The 19,429-nt window shown below is 33.8% G+C and overlaps 1 protein-coding gene and 1 pseudogene across 2 annotated transcripts; both read right to left on the minus strand.

Annotated features, from left to right (window-relative positions):
* Nucleotides 1-457: 457 nt before the first annotated feature.
* On the minus strand, nt 458-4,201 carry LOC114730035 (casein kinase II subunit beta-2-like; annotated as a pseudogene).
* A 3,642-nt stretch (nt 4,202-7,843) lies between these two features.
* Nucleotides 7,844-11,914, minus strand: LOC114730036 (calcineurin B-like protein 1). Of its 2 annotated transcripts, none has more exons than XM_028917058.1 (9): nt 11,721-11,914; nt 10,901-11,034; nt 9,963-10,045; nt 9,691-9,750; nt 9,174-9,282; nt 9,019-9,071; nt 8,518-8,598; nt 8,207-8,319; nt 7,844-8,118 (listed from the first exon to the last, which is right to left on the minus strand). In XM_028917058.1, exons 2-9 carry the CDS (start codon nt 10,977-10,979, stop codon nt 8,055-8,057), a joined length of 642 nt encoding a protein of 213 aa, XP_028772891.1. In that variant the 5' UTR covers nt 10,980-11,034; nt 11,721-11,914; the 3' UTR covers nt 7,844-8,054. The 2 variants fall into 2 exon arrangements, with proteins under 2 accessions (XP_028772891.1, XP_028772890.1); XM_028917057.1 differs by having other exon boundaries at nt 10,901-11,063.
* Between the last annotated feature and the right edge of the window lie 7,515 nt (nt 11,915-19,429).

The following is a 19,429-nucleotide window of genomic DNA, read 5'->3' on the forward strand; positions in this document are numbered from 1 at the left end:
TTTCTTTTGTATACTTAAAAATGTTACAGGCATAACACGAAGTTCAGATTCTTTCAATATTATATGCGGTGCCATCAAAATATTATAAGTACTTCCACACTAATGTTCAAAAATACTTATAAACATATTTCATGCAAGTCAAGACAAAACTCTTCTCATACAATTATTTCATATTCTGTAAATCACGAATGAAAAGATATTTATAAGCTATTCCACACAGGTTCAAAGTAGAAGGGGAAGCCCATCTCAATAAATAGTCCTTAGGGACATGTGTCCTGATTCTCCTCAAGCTTTTCACCAAGATAAACCTCTCCAGAGTAGGATGTAGTTTTCTGTTACCTTGTGCCTCAGTTCTCAAGCTCTAGCTTGCCATTTGTATCCAAAAGATAAAAAGAAAATTCACTCCAACGCATTTGAAAAGAAAAACTTCACAAAATGGAACAATACCTCAACCATATAAAACCAAAACAAAGGTACACGAATCTACATGCTAACAATGATAAATCTTATTCACACTTTTCAACCAGGTCTGGACAGATGATAGGTTATGACGACACAGAATTTGAATCCAGTAGGGATTTGGTATAAAGTCAAGCACCCCAAAAAAAAAAAATTTGGATCAAGCCATTAAAACACAGTTCAAGTACCTGTTCTAAAAACCTATTTATAAGATGAGGAAAAAAATTTACAAAAACTGACCGACTTTGAAGCTGAAAGCAAAATTAACCACTTGCTGGAAATGGTGGACATATCTTTATATGTTCCTAAATTAGTAACAGGGTAATCTGACTTGCGCTGATTTGGGAACCTAGTAATCCACTGATATTTTTGAGGAATACAACAAAGAAATAGGTGATTAAGACATAAGCAGACTCTCTGATGCATGCAGCCTCATGGCTTGTGGATTTTATAACCAAAAACTCTTGGAACATAGCTCTGAGACGGCTTTTGTGACTTCAGATGCCCGTATGTCATCAAGAAGAGGTGAGGAAATGTGGTTCCAAAGTAAGCTCCATCATTGTCTAGATATAAATTAAGGAAACATGGGTCTAAAACGAAGCGTAAAGAGGGAAACCCACAATTATAATATTGATAAAAAATATTGAGTGCAAGCTACTCAATCCTAAAAATCACATACATCTCATATAATCACAATGAGAAAAGCTCTAAGGAATGGTCACTAGACTTGCAATCCGAAAAATATTTGTTCGTTGAGTAATAGGGAAACTCAACACACAAGTCGAGCAGAGCTTCTGAACCTCAGAATCAATATCAAGATAGAAGAGTCTACTAGAAAACCATCTAAAAGAACCGGAATTCTAAGATGCCATTTTTCCGTTACTTTATTTGTTTCAAGGCAAAAAAGGAAGCTACTTTTGTTTTTATCACTTTAATTTCAATATAATTTTCATAAATTCTTTGGAAAGTGCTCTCTGATAGAAGTATATTCCGCAGCAAAGCCACATAAGCACTTAGCCTAGTCTTTTGTCTAGTGCAGTGCATCAAATTTCAGATGGAATCATAGAGAACGAAAAATGATATACGTTGAGGGGGAAAAAAAACATAAAAAGCAGCATGAGTGAATTTAGTGAAAAGTGGAGCCCCAATATAAATATATAAGGATACTACCTTGATACTTTGACCGAGGGTAATAAGTGTCTTCACACTTGGGGCAATAGATTTTTACAGTACTACAACGAGGAATGTCTGACAGACCAAGTGGAAGGCAGGGTTGTCCTGAGCAGTAAACTCTGGACATCTTCCAAAGTCATAGTTCTTGTACTTGTCCAGCTGAAGATGATCCAATTCCAATATCAGTGCTAGCTAAGCATAAAAACGTGGATATTGGAAAGCAGAAAAATCTTACCATAGCACCCATCCCTTTACTGGTCAAAATGTACCGAGCATGAATCAGGCCATAAAGCATCTCTGCTGCCGATTCTATTAATTCATTTTGTTCCTCTGTGACCATGTCAGCTTTATGTTTCAACCGACCCAAAGTAGCATTAAGAAAACAAATTAAAAAATGGCTAGGCATGTAAATTGGACATTCAAAGCAAGTCACATCAGTGAAAAATTCAAATTCACCTTCAAGGGGAAAACCACCTTCGTTCAATCAAAATATTTCCATATCATTAAAACAGAAGTATATTCATCACATACCATCACTTGTATTCTAGATTTGCATCAGAAAATAGAAATATGCAAAACTAAGCTTACCATGACAGGACTCAACATCCAAAATTAGATCGAGTGCATAATCATAATAAGGCACTTGACTGCTTAATCCACAGAGGTTGAATTCATCTTGTATGTAATCATCGTCTATCTCGCAAAAGAACTCATTTCCCCTGAGATTGCAAAACCATGAGATCCAAGATGTATCATCCTCATCAGAACCACTAACATCTGATGCTTCAGTGTCTGTTTCAGATTCCTCTGCAGCCAATAGATAGAAATTTAAGTAACAGATCAATGTCTTCCTCAGCAACTCTAAATCATGCAAATGTGTTCTGTATTTCCCTATCTAAAACACATGCACTTAGGCCTTCATCTTCATGCTGACCTGACAATCTCTTTGGTGAACTAGGTCCAGCTATGGTGTGATAAATGCTCGTGTGTGAATTTCCGCCAATTCAAACTCAAGACTAGATGAGTGGAAACAGCAAGCTCTCACCAGCAAAATCCAAGTTCGATAGGCTTTGATTTGATAAATGCTAGCCTTGTCTTTTCTTTTTCCTTTTTTTTCCCCTCTTTAAACCCTTGTATATTTAACAACATACAAATTTGCAGATAGCCAAAAAAGTATAGGACAGAGTGTCCACCTCGTGCATTTATGTGAAATAATAATCACTCAACACTTCTGCTAATATCAGCCTAATTTATTTTCCCCTTCTTTCTACAAAATACTCCCTCCGTTCCTTATTATAAAAGACATTTGATGCTTATGACATGTTCCTATATATAAGAGACACTTAAAAGTTGTCTCTACTTTTTTGTGTTAATTTCCTATTTTACCCATATTTATTGTCTCCAAGTCACACTCTCTCTTCTCTCACTTCTCTTTCTTTTAATAATTTAATTGTTCTCTCTCATGCTCTCTTTCCTTATTAATGAGGGCATTTTTGAAAAAAAAGTTATACTTTTTACACATGATTGTTCTTAACTAATTTTAACCTTTTTTTTAATTAACGTAATTCGGTTATTCGTCTCTTATAATAAAGAACGGAGGGAGTACACAATTATGATCTTACATATCAGACATAAGAAGTTAATAAAAAGAACTCTAGACATTGTCTTCTCTTATTCAGCAATAACTTTGACTGTCACTAGAAAAGCTCAATCGCTGAGTTCTTCAGGGCATTCAAGTGAGTTGATGTTTTAATGGTGTAATAATAGAGTTTAGGCATTCTCACATGATTATAATATAAAGATTTGGAGAGTTGACACTTGATACTATTTATCCAACACTAAGCAGGGGAAGAAAGGGAGAACTACCAGAAAATAATATAGAAAATACCCGCGGTAATCGGCCCTCGCACCATTCAAAGGAACTCAGAGTAAAACATAAAACGTTGTGAACATTCCAAACCAGGATTTATCAAGCTATGAGAAAACGAGCATGACTCACGTCCAAGAAATGACGTTTCGGTGCAGTCCATAATCGAATTAGGTTTTATGCATATAACACTGTGAGATCAAAGTTCAACTATTGTTTATGCAAATTGTTTGGGTGGAGGCCGAAAAGCACCCAGCACAATGTAGGCTTTTACCCCTCATATATTACCAAGCAGATATATTTATCAAAGCATCACAGATCAGATCCTAATGTTATTATTCAGAAAAACCAAATCACAAAGCGGTTCTAACATGTGAGAGCACAGTTATTCTAAACATGCAAGGGACAAACAAGCCAACCAAAGGAGAAGGGTAATCATGGGTCCTAACCACGTGAAGTGTTGGAATTCTTAGAGATGGAGGCAGGGCGCTGCGAGTCCCTGGGATCGGAGGGCGGCTTAGAGGGGAAAAGCGATTGATCCGACGACCTATCCTTGGCTTTGATAGCCCTAGAAGTGGACGGAGACGATCGCTCGAGCTGCTTATCGAGGACGTCGTTGATTCGCTTCCGATCGACGGCACCCACCTCGGACTTGGACCCAACGACAGCTCCTTGCACTCTGTACATGTGTCCTTCCACCTTCTCCCTCCTCACCCTAGCTCGGTTTCAAACAAAATGTCACTCAATCATCATACTTTCGGGCTTGCAATTGACACACACGCCAGATTCAGACACACCCAGAAAACCTCTCAATCTGCAATTTTGGTGGAGAACTCGGGGGTATCGATTGATGGGGGAAAATAACAGCGGAGAGAATAACAGAGAGGATATAGAAAGACGAAGAAGGGGCGATAACAAATATGAATACAAGTATAGTTTAGAAATAACAACTCATAGATTTGTGAAAAAACCTTGGAATTTCAGAATATCTGTTGCCCATAAATCGGTGGGACAACACTGTGCTTGGATTTAATATGAGGACAGTACTATATCTCTATCCCTCCGGGACGCATCTCGGATATGCACCAACATCACCATAGCTTTTGATTGTTTGATTGTGACTGTGATCCTTCAAAAGTAGTTTTCTGTGTTACGTGTCAGTACTCTGCTTCATCACCTTGGTCCCATTCAAGCTTACATGAGATATTTTTGGGTGGGATTTGTTTTTATATACAAACCAGAGTTGTATGACACTCATTCTTTTACTGATTTATGTGTATCTTTCTCTTTACAAAATATCTATTTTTATTTAAATTTAAATTATAGTATGCCCCATGAATTTAAATTAGCCTCAGATTATAAGTGGCGACTGGTGAGTCTCTTCTTAACCCATTTTCGTATCATTAAATTATATTAGTGCGGCTTTTTTCTTGTTAGGAATATTGAGTGAAAAAAGTTTAATGTTTTAGACAAAACATCTTAGAAAAGCTGATGGAAATCTTTATAATGAGAATTCGGAGGGATTACCATTTAAGAGGGGCCAAGAAACTTTTGCATTCCTAAGGCAATACTTGTACGTAAAACTGAGTTTCATGCGTTAACATGCAAATTAGTTTTTATATTCTTTAACCCTATGCTTCTCTTTTATTTTATGGACTATGAACCATCTGATATAAGCATACATAATTTAAATTTAATATTTACAAAGAACTCATGATTAAAATTGCATGTTTTGAAACTTGCTTGTATAATCATAATGATTTGAATTATGTACCTTTTAACAGTTTATAGTTGGAAAAATCTCAAAAAGTAACTGTTGAATTTCAAAATGACAAGTCAGAGATTACTATAAAAATATGTTGTTATTTGTTTTGTAAGTGTAATCATTTTCTTTATAAGTGTAGTAACCAATACTAATTTGTTATTTTGAAATTCAATAGTCTTTTTTTGGGATTTTTTCTTTATAGTTTCAGTCTATAAAATTTAAGCACAGTGTGATAATTCAACTGCATCATTTGACATGATGGATTATTTTTGTTAAGAGCGAACAGGTCTTATGTAAGCATGTAAATGCGTGAAAATAGTTGTTTCACTTTACGTAAAAAAATTTAAAAGCGCTCATCATAAGTAGGTACAAGCCCTGTATTATTTTGGTGGTTTTTTTTTCTCCCAATTTTTTCTCTTTAAGGGGCTCATCATTCAGCTCAAAAAAAAAGGGGCTCATCATGATGAGGACCCACTTGACAATTTTCAAAGAAGGTTTACAGCACATTTACAAATTCTCTACCAAGAAGATCTTAACAGCGACATCATTCATTCATTCAGAGAAGTGCGTTTTTGGAAGATTTTTTAGTTTTTTTTTTCTTTTGTTAATGTCCTAACATATACTGAATTTTAAAATCGTCAATACTGTTTCACCGGGGGGAAAAAATAGTCAAAACACCCAATTTTATCCAGGGCCCCATAAAAATATTAAATGTAAATGAAATTAAAAAAAAAGAAGAATAATAAAAGATTGATATCCTCCTTGATTCTTTCTTGGAGGCTAAGTTTGAGAAATCTACCATATGGGAAATAAAAAAAAAAAAGAAAATATCCCTCTTACAATAAATGACAATAAAATAAAAGGTAAGAATTAAAAGCCAATTTGGGAAATATGAGGTGGACACATTAAAGAGGGAAATAAGAAAATCAGAAAATAAAAATAAAGATTTTTCATTTAAGATGATTGGCTCCTCAATTTAAAAACATATTTTGGAATTATGATAGTAGAAAAAATAAAAAACGAAAATTAAAATAAAAAAATCACAATTTGATGATGATTTGGTGCTTAAATAGGAAGTTATTTTATGAGTCATAATTAAAGAAAATAAAAAAACAAAAATTAGAAGAAATTTGGAAAACCCTAGTTAGAGCCTATAAATTGGAGAGTAAGAGTTAAAGGAAGACAGTTAGAGTTTCCCAGTGAAGAAGGGAGGCAAGGTAGAGAGCTCTTCTATTATCTTATTTCATTGCAATAAGTTGTTTTGGGAAAAAAGAGAGAAGGCCTAACTAGAGAAAAATCTTTTTTTTCATCTTCTTCTTCCTTTTATCCGAGGAAAGCCTATGCTCTTGTGATTGATATTACATTTATAAGCTGGAGCAGTGATGGCTAGAAGGTTGGATCTAACATAATTTTAGTTAATCCTCACTCCCTCTTTTTCTTTGGGATTTATTCAAAATATGTCTTTATCTATTTATCCCTACATGTACTCATTCCAATATCCACTTCCTTCTTTTTTAATTTCCATTTTATTTCATTTATTCTATTTTTGGTTCATGCCTTTTTACCAATATGTGTATATAATTTTTATTTATTGACTTATTATACAATGTATTTTTTAACCAATTGATAAGTAAGCATCAAGTATGAATTTTCATTCCCATCTATTATGCTTAACTTGAGTCTTATGTTGACTTTTTTTTTGGTTCTTTCTTTTTATTTTTAAAAGTGCTTCTCTTTTTAAAATCTTTACCGTGTGAGGTTTTTAGAACCTCCGCAGGTATCTAGATTCATTAGTAAACGTGTGAGACTATAGGAGTCTCTGCAGGAATACCAATATGGTTGTGCAAATTTTCCTTTTGAAATAAAAAGAAAGAAAATAAGTTTGACACCATCTTTATAAATAAATAATAGAATAGAATTTTTTTAATGTACAAGTAATCACAAAATGTTTTTTTAGAGACGTGTGAGGTTTTTAGAACCTCCACAGGCTCAAACAATTATTCCCCCGTGTGAGGTTATGAGAACCTCCACAGGAAGGGTAATCCAAAATCTCTTTTAAAAATACTTTTAAAATAAAAAAAACTTTGTTTTCATATATTAAGAAAATACAAACCCACCAAAAACACTTTTTTTAATTGAATAAATATTTTCTAAAAAATACTTACCAAGTGACACGCATTTTTACCTTCAAATTACATGGGTTTTGATCCTTTTAAAAGGTATGTAAGTCCTAGGTTCTTATCCTAAGTCAAGTCCAACTTCATAAATAATTTTTTTTTAGTTTTTGTAAATAATTTTTTCTTTTTTAGGGTAATTAAAGTATAATTAAAAAGGCTATATTAATTTTAGGTAGTTGACTTATAGTAACCGTTCTCCTGAATGGGCGTCGTGGGGTGCCTAACACCTTCCCACACACAATTGACTCCCCAACCATATCCAGTTTTCGTAGACCATATATTTTTAGGTTCCCAAAATTATCCTTTTAAAATTTTAGTGGCGACTCCTCTTTTCTTCCCTTCTACGGATGACCAAGATCCGAACACGACAACTGTCATGGAGGCAAAGCTGACGCACCTGACTGGAAAATAACGAAGGTTGTAAAAGCATTACCAACAAGAATGCTCACTGGAAATTTTCAAGAATGTGATTTACAGATTGCTGAGAAAAGCTAATTACATTAACACTATATTACTCTCTTCAAACACTAATATTCAAAAACAAAAGAAAAGGCACTCGATCGCTAACTGCATAAACTAAACCCGCATGCCCTCGAATCTCGAATCGCAAATCTCAAGTGGCAATTTCATCAACTTCGGAATTAAATACAAAACTTGGGAACGTAGTTGTTATGTCCCTGCATTCGTTTCACAATGAAGGTCTTTAGAGGCCTCGAATGAAAGCAGTTCAAAATATCAGAGCTATATGAGAAGTACAGCACATACCTCAGGTAGGGTAGGGTCATGATTTTGAGTAGTGAGGGATTCTTTGAAACGAAGTCTTGCCATTCAGCCTTGTCTATTTTCCCATCTTTGTTCAGATCAGCGTCCAAAAATGTCTGACCACAACAAATATATTATTGACTTGGTTATGTTTATGCCATTCACTTTAAAGACAATTCTCCAGGAGAGAAAAATAGGTTATAGTACTGCTTAAATAAACTTAATACTTCCCAGAATGTTGATCCGCTTGCTAACTTAAGTCAGTTTATAACTATGTTTTGTATGACATATGATTTTCTTTTTCACAAACTCACCTTGTCAAGAATTGCGTCTATGGTCTCATCCGCCAGCTTCATTTCAGACTCACAAAGAAGTGCAATTAGCATTTGCTTGACCTGGCAAAAGTCAACTGATAAATAAATAAAGAGATGCTCGATGAATTAGTGTGCTCATTGCAGGTTGGGTTGCTTTTATAAAAGGAAGGGATTGGGTTGGATCAGTTCTATACCATACCAGGCTAGATACTAGGCAAAGTGCTTGCCCAGCACGGGATGAACCTAACACGCACATATATATAGAGGTGAAGTAGTTAAAAGCAGTGGCGAAGGTAGGGTGGGGTAGGGGCAGTGGTTAAAGACTCAAATCTTCTTGATGTTGAAAGAAAAAAGAAGTAAGAATACCTGATGATAATAGGCTATAGCCATTAATTGACTCAGGCTAGAGAAGAATACAAAATAAGATCTTTCCTAAAAGGGGGTTGTCACTACTTTGGTTACTTTCAAAAGTAATACACAGATAAGAACTGGGTTACCTACCTCTTGCCGCTCTATGAAGCCCGTGCTATCCAAATCGTAGAGCCTAAATGAAACTGAAAGACAGTCCGGGACATAATCCATTAGTACAGCTAGATCACAAAACAGAAGCAAGGATAGCCTAGCCATCTAGATTTGAGAATTTAATCTTCGACTACAATCTATCTTGTCTTCTTGTGGTGCATTTGGATGGAACACATTGAGTGATCTAACGAAATCACCAAAATCAATGACTCCCTTCTTTTTAACATCAAACAGGTCAAAGATCTGCAAGCAGAATGAATCCAATATATTACAGAAATGGCCCCTAGATGCATATATTACAAGCAGTAGAGCATAAAATTTCAATGATATTATGCAATTACAAAGCAAAACAAGATGTTGTTTGAGTTTGCAGAAGATGAGAGACTTTTCTCCTCTTTCAGTTAACTAAAGTTATCTTGAAGATCTGAAATTAACTAATAATTGGAGCCAACCAAACACTAGCTATTTAACAATAATAAGGTGGAGGAATTAATTTATTAAGAGTTTCTTCCAGAAGTACGCAGTAAAACAGCAAATTTCTTGAAGTTGTGAATTACAGATACAAAGACAGCATCTGTGAGCATCTGTAAGAACTTAAATTGTCACATATTATGGCATTTTTTAACAAAGCAGAAGGATCCTTTTTTGTACCCGATTTGCAAAGAGATTCTCCCTTTTCCTATTCTTGAAAATTGCCAACTGAAATTCTTCCTGCAAAGATAGAACACTATGATCACGACATGAAGAAAGATTCCAATGTGTAAAACACGTTATTACAGATATAAACTGTAACTGGATAGGCAATGATTCATAACAAAGTCTATAAAATGAAAAAGCAAAAGATAAGTTAGAAGAACCACAACAGTAGCAAAGCAATGACTAATTTTTTAAGTGGGGTAAAAACAGCATTTTCCATACTGCACCTTGCTTATTAATCCATCATCGACAACAGAACCACTGATGCTCTTAAAAAGTTCAAACAGCGCTTCAACCTCGCTAACAGTGACTGAAAAAACCAAAAGATGAACACAACACTTTTAGAGTAAAAAATTAACAAGGGTGCCTGAAAGCAGAAAAGAGATAGAGGAATTTCATAACAAATGCATCAAATAGGTGAGGATAAAGCCATGATGGACAGTTATTTTTATTTGTCTATACTCTATAAATATTAACAGGAAGTAGAACTGAAATGCGGTCACCATGTCCATTCCCAAATTGATGCGCTGAGCCGCATATTACATCCAATTATTTTTCTACGTTCTATGCTTCAGTCTACACCTTCAAATCGAGACAAATTACATTATGACCTTGTAATAGTATACACCCTAATAACCCTATGTCAATACTGATGAAGAAGCCCACATTAGGATGATCAAAACATGATGGGCTAGAGGGGACTTGCTTCTTTCTCATTCAAGCAGCAGCCCATTTTCAATTTAAACCCAATAAAGTGAACCACAATTTGTTTGTCCCCTGCAACCCAAACACAGCATGCAAAACTACAAGTCCCCACAGAATATCTCCTTTCCCAGTTTATTTTTCCTTGTCTCTTTCTTACTTAAACTTAATCATTATTGAGCTCACTTGATAGAGTTGTACAGTGCATTTAGACAACCTCAGTGGAACAAGACTTGTTGATTTTAAATCATCAATCATCATTGAGCTCTTAAGATTCATTCAGCAGGGGGGAAGTGAATTCAGAAAGAATCAGCAGGGAAGCATGTATAGTAAAGCAATTATAATTCAACAGTGGAGTTGCATCATATCAAGATTTTCTCGTCGTGCAAGAATTAGTTTTCCATGGTCAAATAACCGATATCAAGAATTGTACTTTCACAGGAGGGGAAAAGTATCTACTTACAAGCTGTCTGTGATGCGAGAGTCACAGGATCCTCATGCCCCGGAAATTGCCTTCTTACTTTAGAGCCGAAACAACCCATTTATGCTATGGACGGAGTGCAGGTAGCAAGGTACTAGACCAGCGCCCCGGCTTCACTACAATATATCATCAAAATCATCTTAACCTTGCAAATTCAAACCCAAAATTGAAACATCACGAAGTCAAATAATTAGTAATTAAATCAATCACAAATGTTAGCATAACCAAAAAAAAAGACCCGAAACAGAACGGAAAAAGATACGTGCGCAGCTCAGTGAGTGATAGAGTAGCAGTTCAGAAAAGATAAGGTGACCACGAATTACCATTCATTAATTGGAGATTTTAGAACAAGATGGGGCATGAAGACACGGGAATTAGGACATTAAAAATCAATTTTGAACTAAATCCAATGGTAAACCATGGAACAATATTACAAAAAAAAATGATAAAGAAAAAAAAAACCTCGACATCGAAGCAAGAAGAGAATAAAGAAGTAATCAAAACAAAATTTTCCCATAAAGCGTAAAGCCAAACAATCCCCTGGATCCTGAGTAAGTAATCAGATACAAAAATTTAGTCATATACACATAACTTTCAGAGGAAATCAAAGATGCAAACTTCAAGAAGATCCAGTAACAATACCAACTTTCACCGATCAAGATAAAAGCATCAAAATCCCCCCATAGCGAAAATCTTAACAATGTCTCAATCAAACCAAACTCTACTAAAGTTCCAGGGAGAGAAATCACCATACAATTGGGAAGAGGGTAATTATGAGGAGGAAAGATAAGCTGGGACTCACCTGAAGAAAGGCGAATCCGACAAAAGGGCGCCGGCGGCTGGCGAACAGACCCCAAAGATATAGAAAAAGCGAGCAGGTAAGGAACGCGGACTTCTTGAAAGGGAGAAATGGCTGGCGAGGTGAGATGGAAGTGAGGTAGGGATCGTGGGATTCCAGAGCGATTTACGCTTCCGTTGTCTCAAACAGTCCAAAATCCAACTTGTAAAAATGCGAACGGAATGTTTGGGACGACGATCACTTTTAGAGATTAACGGACCAGTCTCCCACCCGTGACCCGCACGTGATTCCAAATCAAATTCACTTTATCTTTTTTTTTATTTACTTTTTAAATATTATCAATTGTTATTAAAACGCAATAAATAAAACTGATTCAAAATTTAAAAATATTTTTTTAGAATTCTTAGATGTGGCATTTGAGACTTCTAAGTGCTGTATTTGGCAAAAAAAAAAACCTATTGGAGTTGTCAAAATATTTGACATTTGATTTTCAAATCTCAATCTCATACACAAAATCTATTTAATTATGACATTAAAAAATGTCGTGTGAAAGATAATAAGAGGATGTCTTATAAATAAATCTAGAGCCTATTCCTGTAGATATAGTTTTACATTTTGGCAACAATTCTCATTCTGAGTTGACAAAACAGAAAACATATATATTTGAGTCGTCATCCTGACATCACATTCCTAAGTTACATACATTTGTGAGATACTGTTTGGGTCCTAAGTTACACACTAGTATAAGGATCTTATATCCGGAATAGTAGTTCTATAAAACGTTTGTGTTGCCATTAAAGTGTATTTTTAAAAATATTTTAATTACAGTTTATTTTTCTCTTTTTCTCATTTAGTAAGGTTATTCGTGATGACGAATATGAAGTGTACATGCTATTCACTGTGTAACTAAAGGTGAGGACATCATTTTCCCCTTCATCATTTACTTTACTAATGTTTGTGGTGCTTTTGTTTTTGAGATCTTCTCATGAAGATTCTTCGGCAACGAGAACAGTTGGATTCTTGCCAATAATACAAAAAAGGTGGGTCTTCGAAACCCCACCTCTTCCAATGACTTCGAATCCAGCGACGGTGTTTCTCTGCCCGTAATTTCTGGTGAAGGGATTCTAGCATCTTTGGTGGCTATGGCGGCTCCCCTCTAATCTTCGGTGATAATAGTACTCCTTTCTCCATTATTGAGATTTATTTTTGGTTCCGGATCGTCTCAGCGGCCCCTCTCCCAGCGTCCCTCACCTTCTCAATATGCTGCGTCCAGATTGGTTCAAGCAGCGGTGCTCAGGTGGAGAAGATGATCCCTAGTGAAGATCACCTCCAGCTCTCTCCCAATGTGTCTCCCAGGTCACGTCTCTAGTCTTCGATAAAGATGATCGCTGATGCAGAAAATAACGTCGCTGGTTGATGGAAAGAAAGAAAAACTTCTTTTATAATTTTGTTCAGAACCGTAAATTATTACTACTATTTGATATCCAACAATATGTGATGAGAGACACGGGACACATGACTTTGTGTCGCTTAAAATATTTTTTTTTAAAGCTTTTTGGCCTCTTCAGGAAGTGTACTGACAAGGATTTAAAATTTTTTTTTATAAAAAAAAAAAATCACTAAGCCGGGGCCATTTCGGGCTAGTTCGAACAGGCTAAAAAATTTTGGATTCCGAGCAAGTTAGCCGGGTTGAGGATTGTTTGTTCAGCCCTAGAACAAACAACGTTATTGTTGAACCACTTTCATCGGGCAATGTAACTATTGTTGTCATTTTCCCATGCTCTGTATTGGATGAATTAAGTAGTACTCTGTTTTTCTTTGTTAGAACTATATAATTTTATTTTTTAAATGAACACAAACTAGTGGACACAATTAAAATTATACCATGCGATTGTATGTATTCTTTTGTCCTTACTTTTACGAATTATATGAGTTTCCTTCAAATAAATATAAGGTTAGTATAATCTTTAATCTCCTAAGTTTGCACGAATTTTAGTTTTAATTTCTCAAGTTTTAAATTTTAGGTTTTGGTCTCTCAAGAAATAAAATGACTCAAATTTTTATTAAATTATAGAAACCAATGGTTTAAATAGAAATAAACCTAAATGATCAAAACCTATTATTTGAGATTCGAGAGACCAAAACCAAAATAAAGACAAATATAAGAGACAGAAAATTATATTAACCCTAAATATAAAATTGGTCAAACCTCAAATTCACTTTATATTTTACAAATATGCATAAATTTTTAGTAAAACCGACAAGATTAGCGTAAATCACTTTTAAGTTTAGTGATAAAAATAAATTTTACATAATTTGAATCTAATTCAAGCGGCGCCTATGTAATTTAATTCCCATTGTTGGGAATAAAACTATTTAATCTTAATTTTTATTATTTATTTGAGGATGATACAATCACAGGAAAGGATTACACAGAAAGGGCCCCAGCCACTAAGATAATCTCAGGACCGTCAATGAAAGGAGTGGGCATGATTAGCAGTTGAATATGCTCCCCTGATTTAATTTAATACTCCTCCGGTCCTAATTATAAGACCCAATTGACTTATTTGAGGAGATTAAGGAAGTAAGTTAAGTTGGTTATTTATAATAAATAAGTATTGTTATTCCTAAAATATCTTTGCTAATTAAGTATATTGGCTAAAACTATCATTATTAGAAGGATTATCTTGGAAAAAAATGCATAAATATAAGAGAGAAAATGGATTGGGTCTTATAATTAGGACCAAATAAAAAGTCAAATTGGGTCTTATAATAAGGACCGGAGGAGTAATTGATTTAAAGCCATTATTGGAAGAATATATTTATTAAAAGGAAAGATAGGACGGTGGAGACTGGAGACTTGGAGGGCACATGGGCCAAATGTAAGGACGCCATCTACTGACCACTCAGAATTGTTCAAAGTTCAAACCATGGAGTCTTATTTTTGATTATTTGATTGATTAGTACTTTTTTTGTCTCTAATGTAATATCTATTTAATTAATTTAATTAGATTAAAAAAATAGTTTAGTTAATAATAAAAAGTAGAGTCAAGGTGCGTCTGCACCTCGAAGTATTTTCCAAAGTATACCCACTCGAAGTATTTTCCAAAGTATACCCAGTGTATTAAAGTTATTTATGGCACATTTTTGCTCATGAAGTATTTAAAGTGATGCGCCCATATCCAATACTAATAGATCCGTTTTCTTTGACTGTCAACCGATGACTTAGCTTTAATTTGACCAAAATACTCCTATCTGACATGGCCATTAAGAGGTGATGTGTACTTCTTGACAAGAATTCTTTCATTTTGTTAGAATGGTTTTAATTTTGTTTAACAAAATTTTTTATTACTCTGAATTTGCCCAAAGAGAATTTATCGAAGAGGGAAAAGAAAGTAATGGCAAAGGCGACCTTTGGGTTTCTCCTTCAGCAGTTCAAGTTCATGTACTAGTGAAGCTAGTATGGTGCAATAGATTGAGGTAAGAGTCGGTTTCTCCATTTTTTTTGTTTGTTTGCAAGTGGGTATCAGTATTGAGAGGTTTTTTAAAGTAGAACATAGGAGAAGATGCGAATCTCAGGGACGATGTGGATTGGGGGGCAACATCTGATTCAAAATTAAAACACTGGAAACACAAATAACTTTTCATATCAAAGATACCAGAAGCAGATAAATCAAAGAAATTGAAATAAATTAATGTTTCGATCCAAACCAAAAAATCGAAGATCTAGGACTCAATCGAACCAAAGATCCAAATCAAACATATATATCGAAATCAAAATGACTGTGAAGCACTTGACTAAGTTGCCTCTCAGCTTGTCTCCGTCGCAGAGCAGTAAACACTGCTGTTGTGGCTGGTGGTAATGAGTTACGCTGTCGTTAGCAGAGATGAGTCGCCACCGCCACATTGCAAATCAAAGGACGATGAGAAGACAAAGAGCTAACGTCCATCGTCATCCTCACCAAAGTCGCTGCTGTCTTTCGTCGTCTCACCGAAGTCACCGTCATCCTCTCTGGTCCTCATCAGCGTCCTTATTGTTGAGGTATGACTCAAGAGGTAACATGGTTAGACCCTCTATTCTCAGCTGAATTTAGCGGTGCAGATGCTTAGGGCTTTAAAGAATGATCTTTGCCTGAGACCAACAAGTTTCATTAGCCACCATGGGGAAGACGACTGAACAAGCCCTTGGGATTGTGATTTTTAGATACAAAATAAAACAAATAAAAGATTTCTATTTCTATTAAAAACAAAGCCATGTCATTAGCTTATGTGTACAGAAAGTTAGGATTGTTTTAGTCAAACCACAGTTGAGTCATCAGTTGACGGTCAAAGAAAATGGATCTGTTAGCAATGAATATGGGCACACCATTTTAAATATTTTAGGGGCAAAAATGCATCACAAATAACACTGAATGCACTTGAGAAAATACTTTGTGATGCTGGACGCACCTTAACCTTAAAAAGTATGATTTTTTTTTTCTAAAACATTATAATTTTTTTTAATATCCTCTATCATTTTTACCTGGTTATGATTAAAAAAATATCAATAGAAATAATTTAAGAAAAATAATAAATATAAAAAATAAGGTTATATTTAAAAATAATATCAACTCAATAATTATATCCTCTATTAAAAATCAGTGGAGTATTCTCATTGCCTTGTGGCTTATCTTTAAGATATTCCTTCTTCACTTTTGCCCCCTGTTGGAATGTTCCCTTCACTTTTTTTCACCTCCTCGCTTTAATGTTTTTTATAAGAGAAAATCAGTAATCTTATCCCCACAGTGTAATTGCACATGGCAAATGATATGTTGTACTTACAGATCATACTTATACTTACACTATTCAGGTCTTTATGACCTATTAAAATTTCAGATAGGGATTTTTTTTTGCTAATTTTCCCTTTTATAAAGAACAAAATACGTTATAAATAAAAATAAAATATACAAGAATTAAAAAGAACTGAAAAAAAGGACCTGAAAATTGAGGGTCCTAAACTTAAAACAGCAGCAAAGGCATCTCCTCGCTTTAATAACAGCATGAAAGTGGACATATCTCATATCATGGTTTTTCCCTCTTACCTTTGTTCAATTGTAGAGTTATCTTGTTCTCATTTTAGCGGGGTTTTTTTTTGGTATTCTTTTACTTAGTTTTTGCAAGGGTTAATATTATATTTTTGTAAGGGTTAATATTATATTTAACATTAAAAATTTGATCTCATTTTCATTTTGATCCATGAAATTTGAAATAAGTGATTTTAGTTCCTCAAATTTTGTTTCGGAATCAAAACCAATGTTATGGCTAAGGACAAAAAAAAATTCAAATTTTAGAAACTAAAATCAAAGTGGGTCAAATTTCAAAAATTAAAAATAATATTAACCTTTTTAATGAATAAATTGTTTTCTTATTAAAAAAAAACATGAAAGCGGATAGATCAATATTAAAAGGGCTTGTGCTTGTTTGAAGTTTTGTTATATAAGTGTCCCTTCAATCTGTATTATATGGTGTCTCCTAGAATTAATTCAGGGTCCTTAATATAAATCATCTGAAAAATTATCAATTAACATACTCCTCCGGTCCTAATTATAGGACCCAATTGACTTATTTGAGGAGATTAAGGAAATAAGTTAAGTTGATTATTTATAATAAATAAGTGTTGTCATTCCTAAAATATCCTTGCTAATTAAGTATATTGGCTAAAACTATCATTATTAGAAGGATTATCTTGGAAAAAAATGCATAAATATAAGAGACAAAATGGATTGGGTCTTATAATTAGGACCAAATAAAAAGTCAAATTGGGTCTTATAATAAGGACCGGAGGAGTATTTGAATTTCACTTAAATTGCAAATCACTAAAAGAAGCACATGTACAAAGGGGTTTGTAGAGGTCATCGTTAGGTGCAAGAAAAGCAAATACCTGCTTAGTGCTTGCAATTTTCTAATTCTTTTATTGGATTCATACAACATGAACTCTTGAGATGCTAAAGAGCAAAATGAGTATGGAATTTTGGTTTCAAATATGTATAAATATTGGTAATTTAAGTTTGCCCTTATTTTGATTTTGGTCCTTCAAATCTCAAACTATAGGTTTTGATCCCTCAAGAGACAAAATAGTCTAAATTTTTATTAAATTCTAGAAACTAATGTTTTGAATGAAAAAAAACTTGAGGGATGAAAACCTCTGGTTTGAAACTTAAGGAACCAAAATCAAAATGAGGGCAAATTTGAGGACTAAAAATAATATTAACCCAAATATTTTTAAGAGAATTATATCCAATCAAGTCTAATAATGCTCAAATTTAATATAATAAAATTAAATATCATATAATCATATAAAAATAGAATTTCAAATGATTGTTTTCCTTCACGAACATGTGTGAATTCAAGCAGAGAAGCTTAAGCTTTACTTAAATTTAAATTTATGTACACGTAGAAAGCTTTTTTAGGAGTGGTGTTCTTATTTAAAGTCCAATATGACTGGACCTAAGTTACCATGATTTTCTATAAGAGCTATCAAATCAGGCCGAGCTCATCTTACTACTTCCGGTCCTTAATATAAAATTTTTTTTTATTTTGGTCCTAAATATAAGACTTCAATTTAATCTACTTTGTCTTTCATATTTATGCATTTTTTCCAAGGTAATCCTTGTAACAATAGTAGTTCTAGCTAATACACTTGATTAGTAAAGAATTTTTAGGAAAAATACCACCTATTTATTACAAATAACTAACTTAACTTCTTTCTTTAGTATTCTCAAATTAGTCAACTAACTCTTATAATTAATATCGAATGTAGTATTAAAACTCATCTAAGTGGAGGGCTTGGCTTATATTTAGAGGATTCAAAAAATTATGCTTAAATGGACTTGTTCTTTAGGACTCAAAAATAAAAAAAGATTAGCCAATTAAGAATAAAAACCAACCCATTTAGAGCCTATTTTTCATTATTAAAATTTGATGAATTATTAAAATAACCTATCGCCACTATTCACTAATCACTACTACTCACTAACGATATACGTTATGCAAGCCTCTCAATTTGGGGGGAAAAAAAACCTATGTCCATCTTCAATTTACCCACATAACTTGCGTCTAATATATGGTGTCATTCTTAGTTCCAGTTCTATAATCACATTCACGTTCAGTCGGCAATCAGATATTAATAATAAAGATAAAAGTCTTGATATTTCTGCCACTGAAGAAAAGTCTGTTTGTAATTAAAGACAATCTAAGTTTGTCTATCTTGATGGTAGTGATAAAAATAATAATCATGTTGATATTCTCGACAATGTTGTTAAGCTTTAGAGTATCTATTTGGTTTCAATGTTTATGATTGGTCTACTTTATTTAACTTTGGTCCTTTTTAAGTTTGGACAATAGTTAGTTAGGATTTAAGGTTTGATTTATATTAGTTTTGGAACTTTGAGCTGTAAATAAGCAATCATTTTATATACAAATCATGTAGAAGGGTATGAACTGTGGAGACTGTTTCTGATGTAAGTTTGTATTTTAGATCATCGCAAGTTACTCATTTAACTATTTTTTATTGTGATTATAAACTTGTCTGTGTATGAGTTGATGATTTTATCAAAAAAGGGGGACTAACATGCATTGATCACTCTCAAATACTCCTTTAGTCTTTAATATAAAACATATTTAATTATTTTAATTAGATTAAGGAAATTAGGTAAGTTAGTTAATTATAAGAA

This window comes from Neltuma alba, unplaced genomic scaffold, assembly GCF_004799145.2.
Source record: "Neltuma alba isolate B1F8T4 unplaced genomic scaffold, ASM479914v2 tig00012699_pilon, whole genome shotgun sequence".
Taxonomy (NCBI): domain Eukaryota; kingdom Viridiplantae; phylum Streptophyta; class Magnoliopsida; order Fabales; family Fabaceae; genus Neltuma; species Neltuma alba.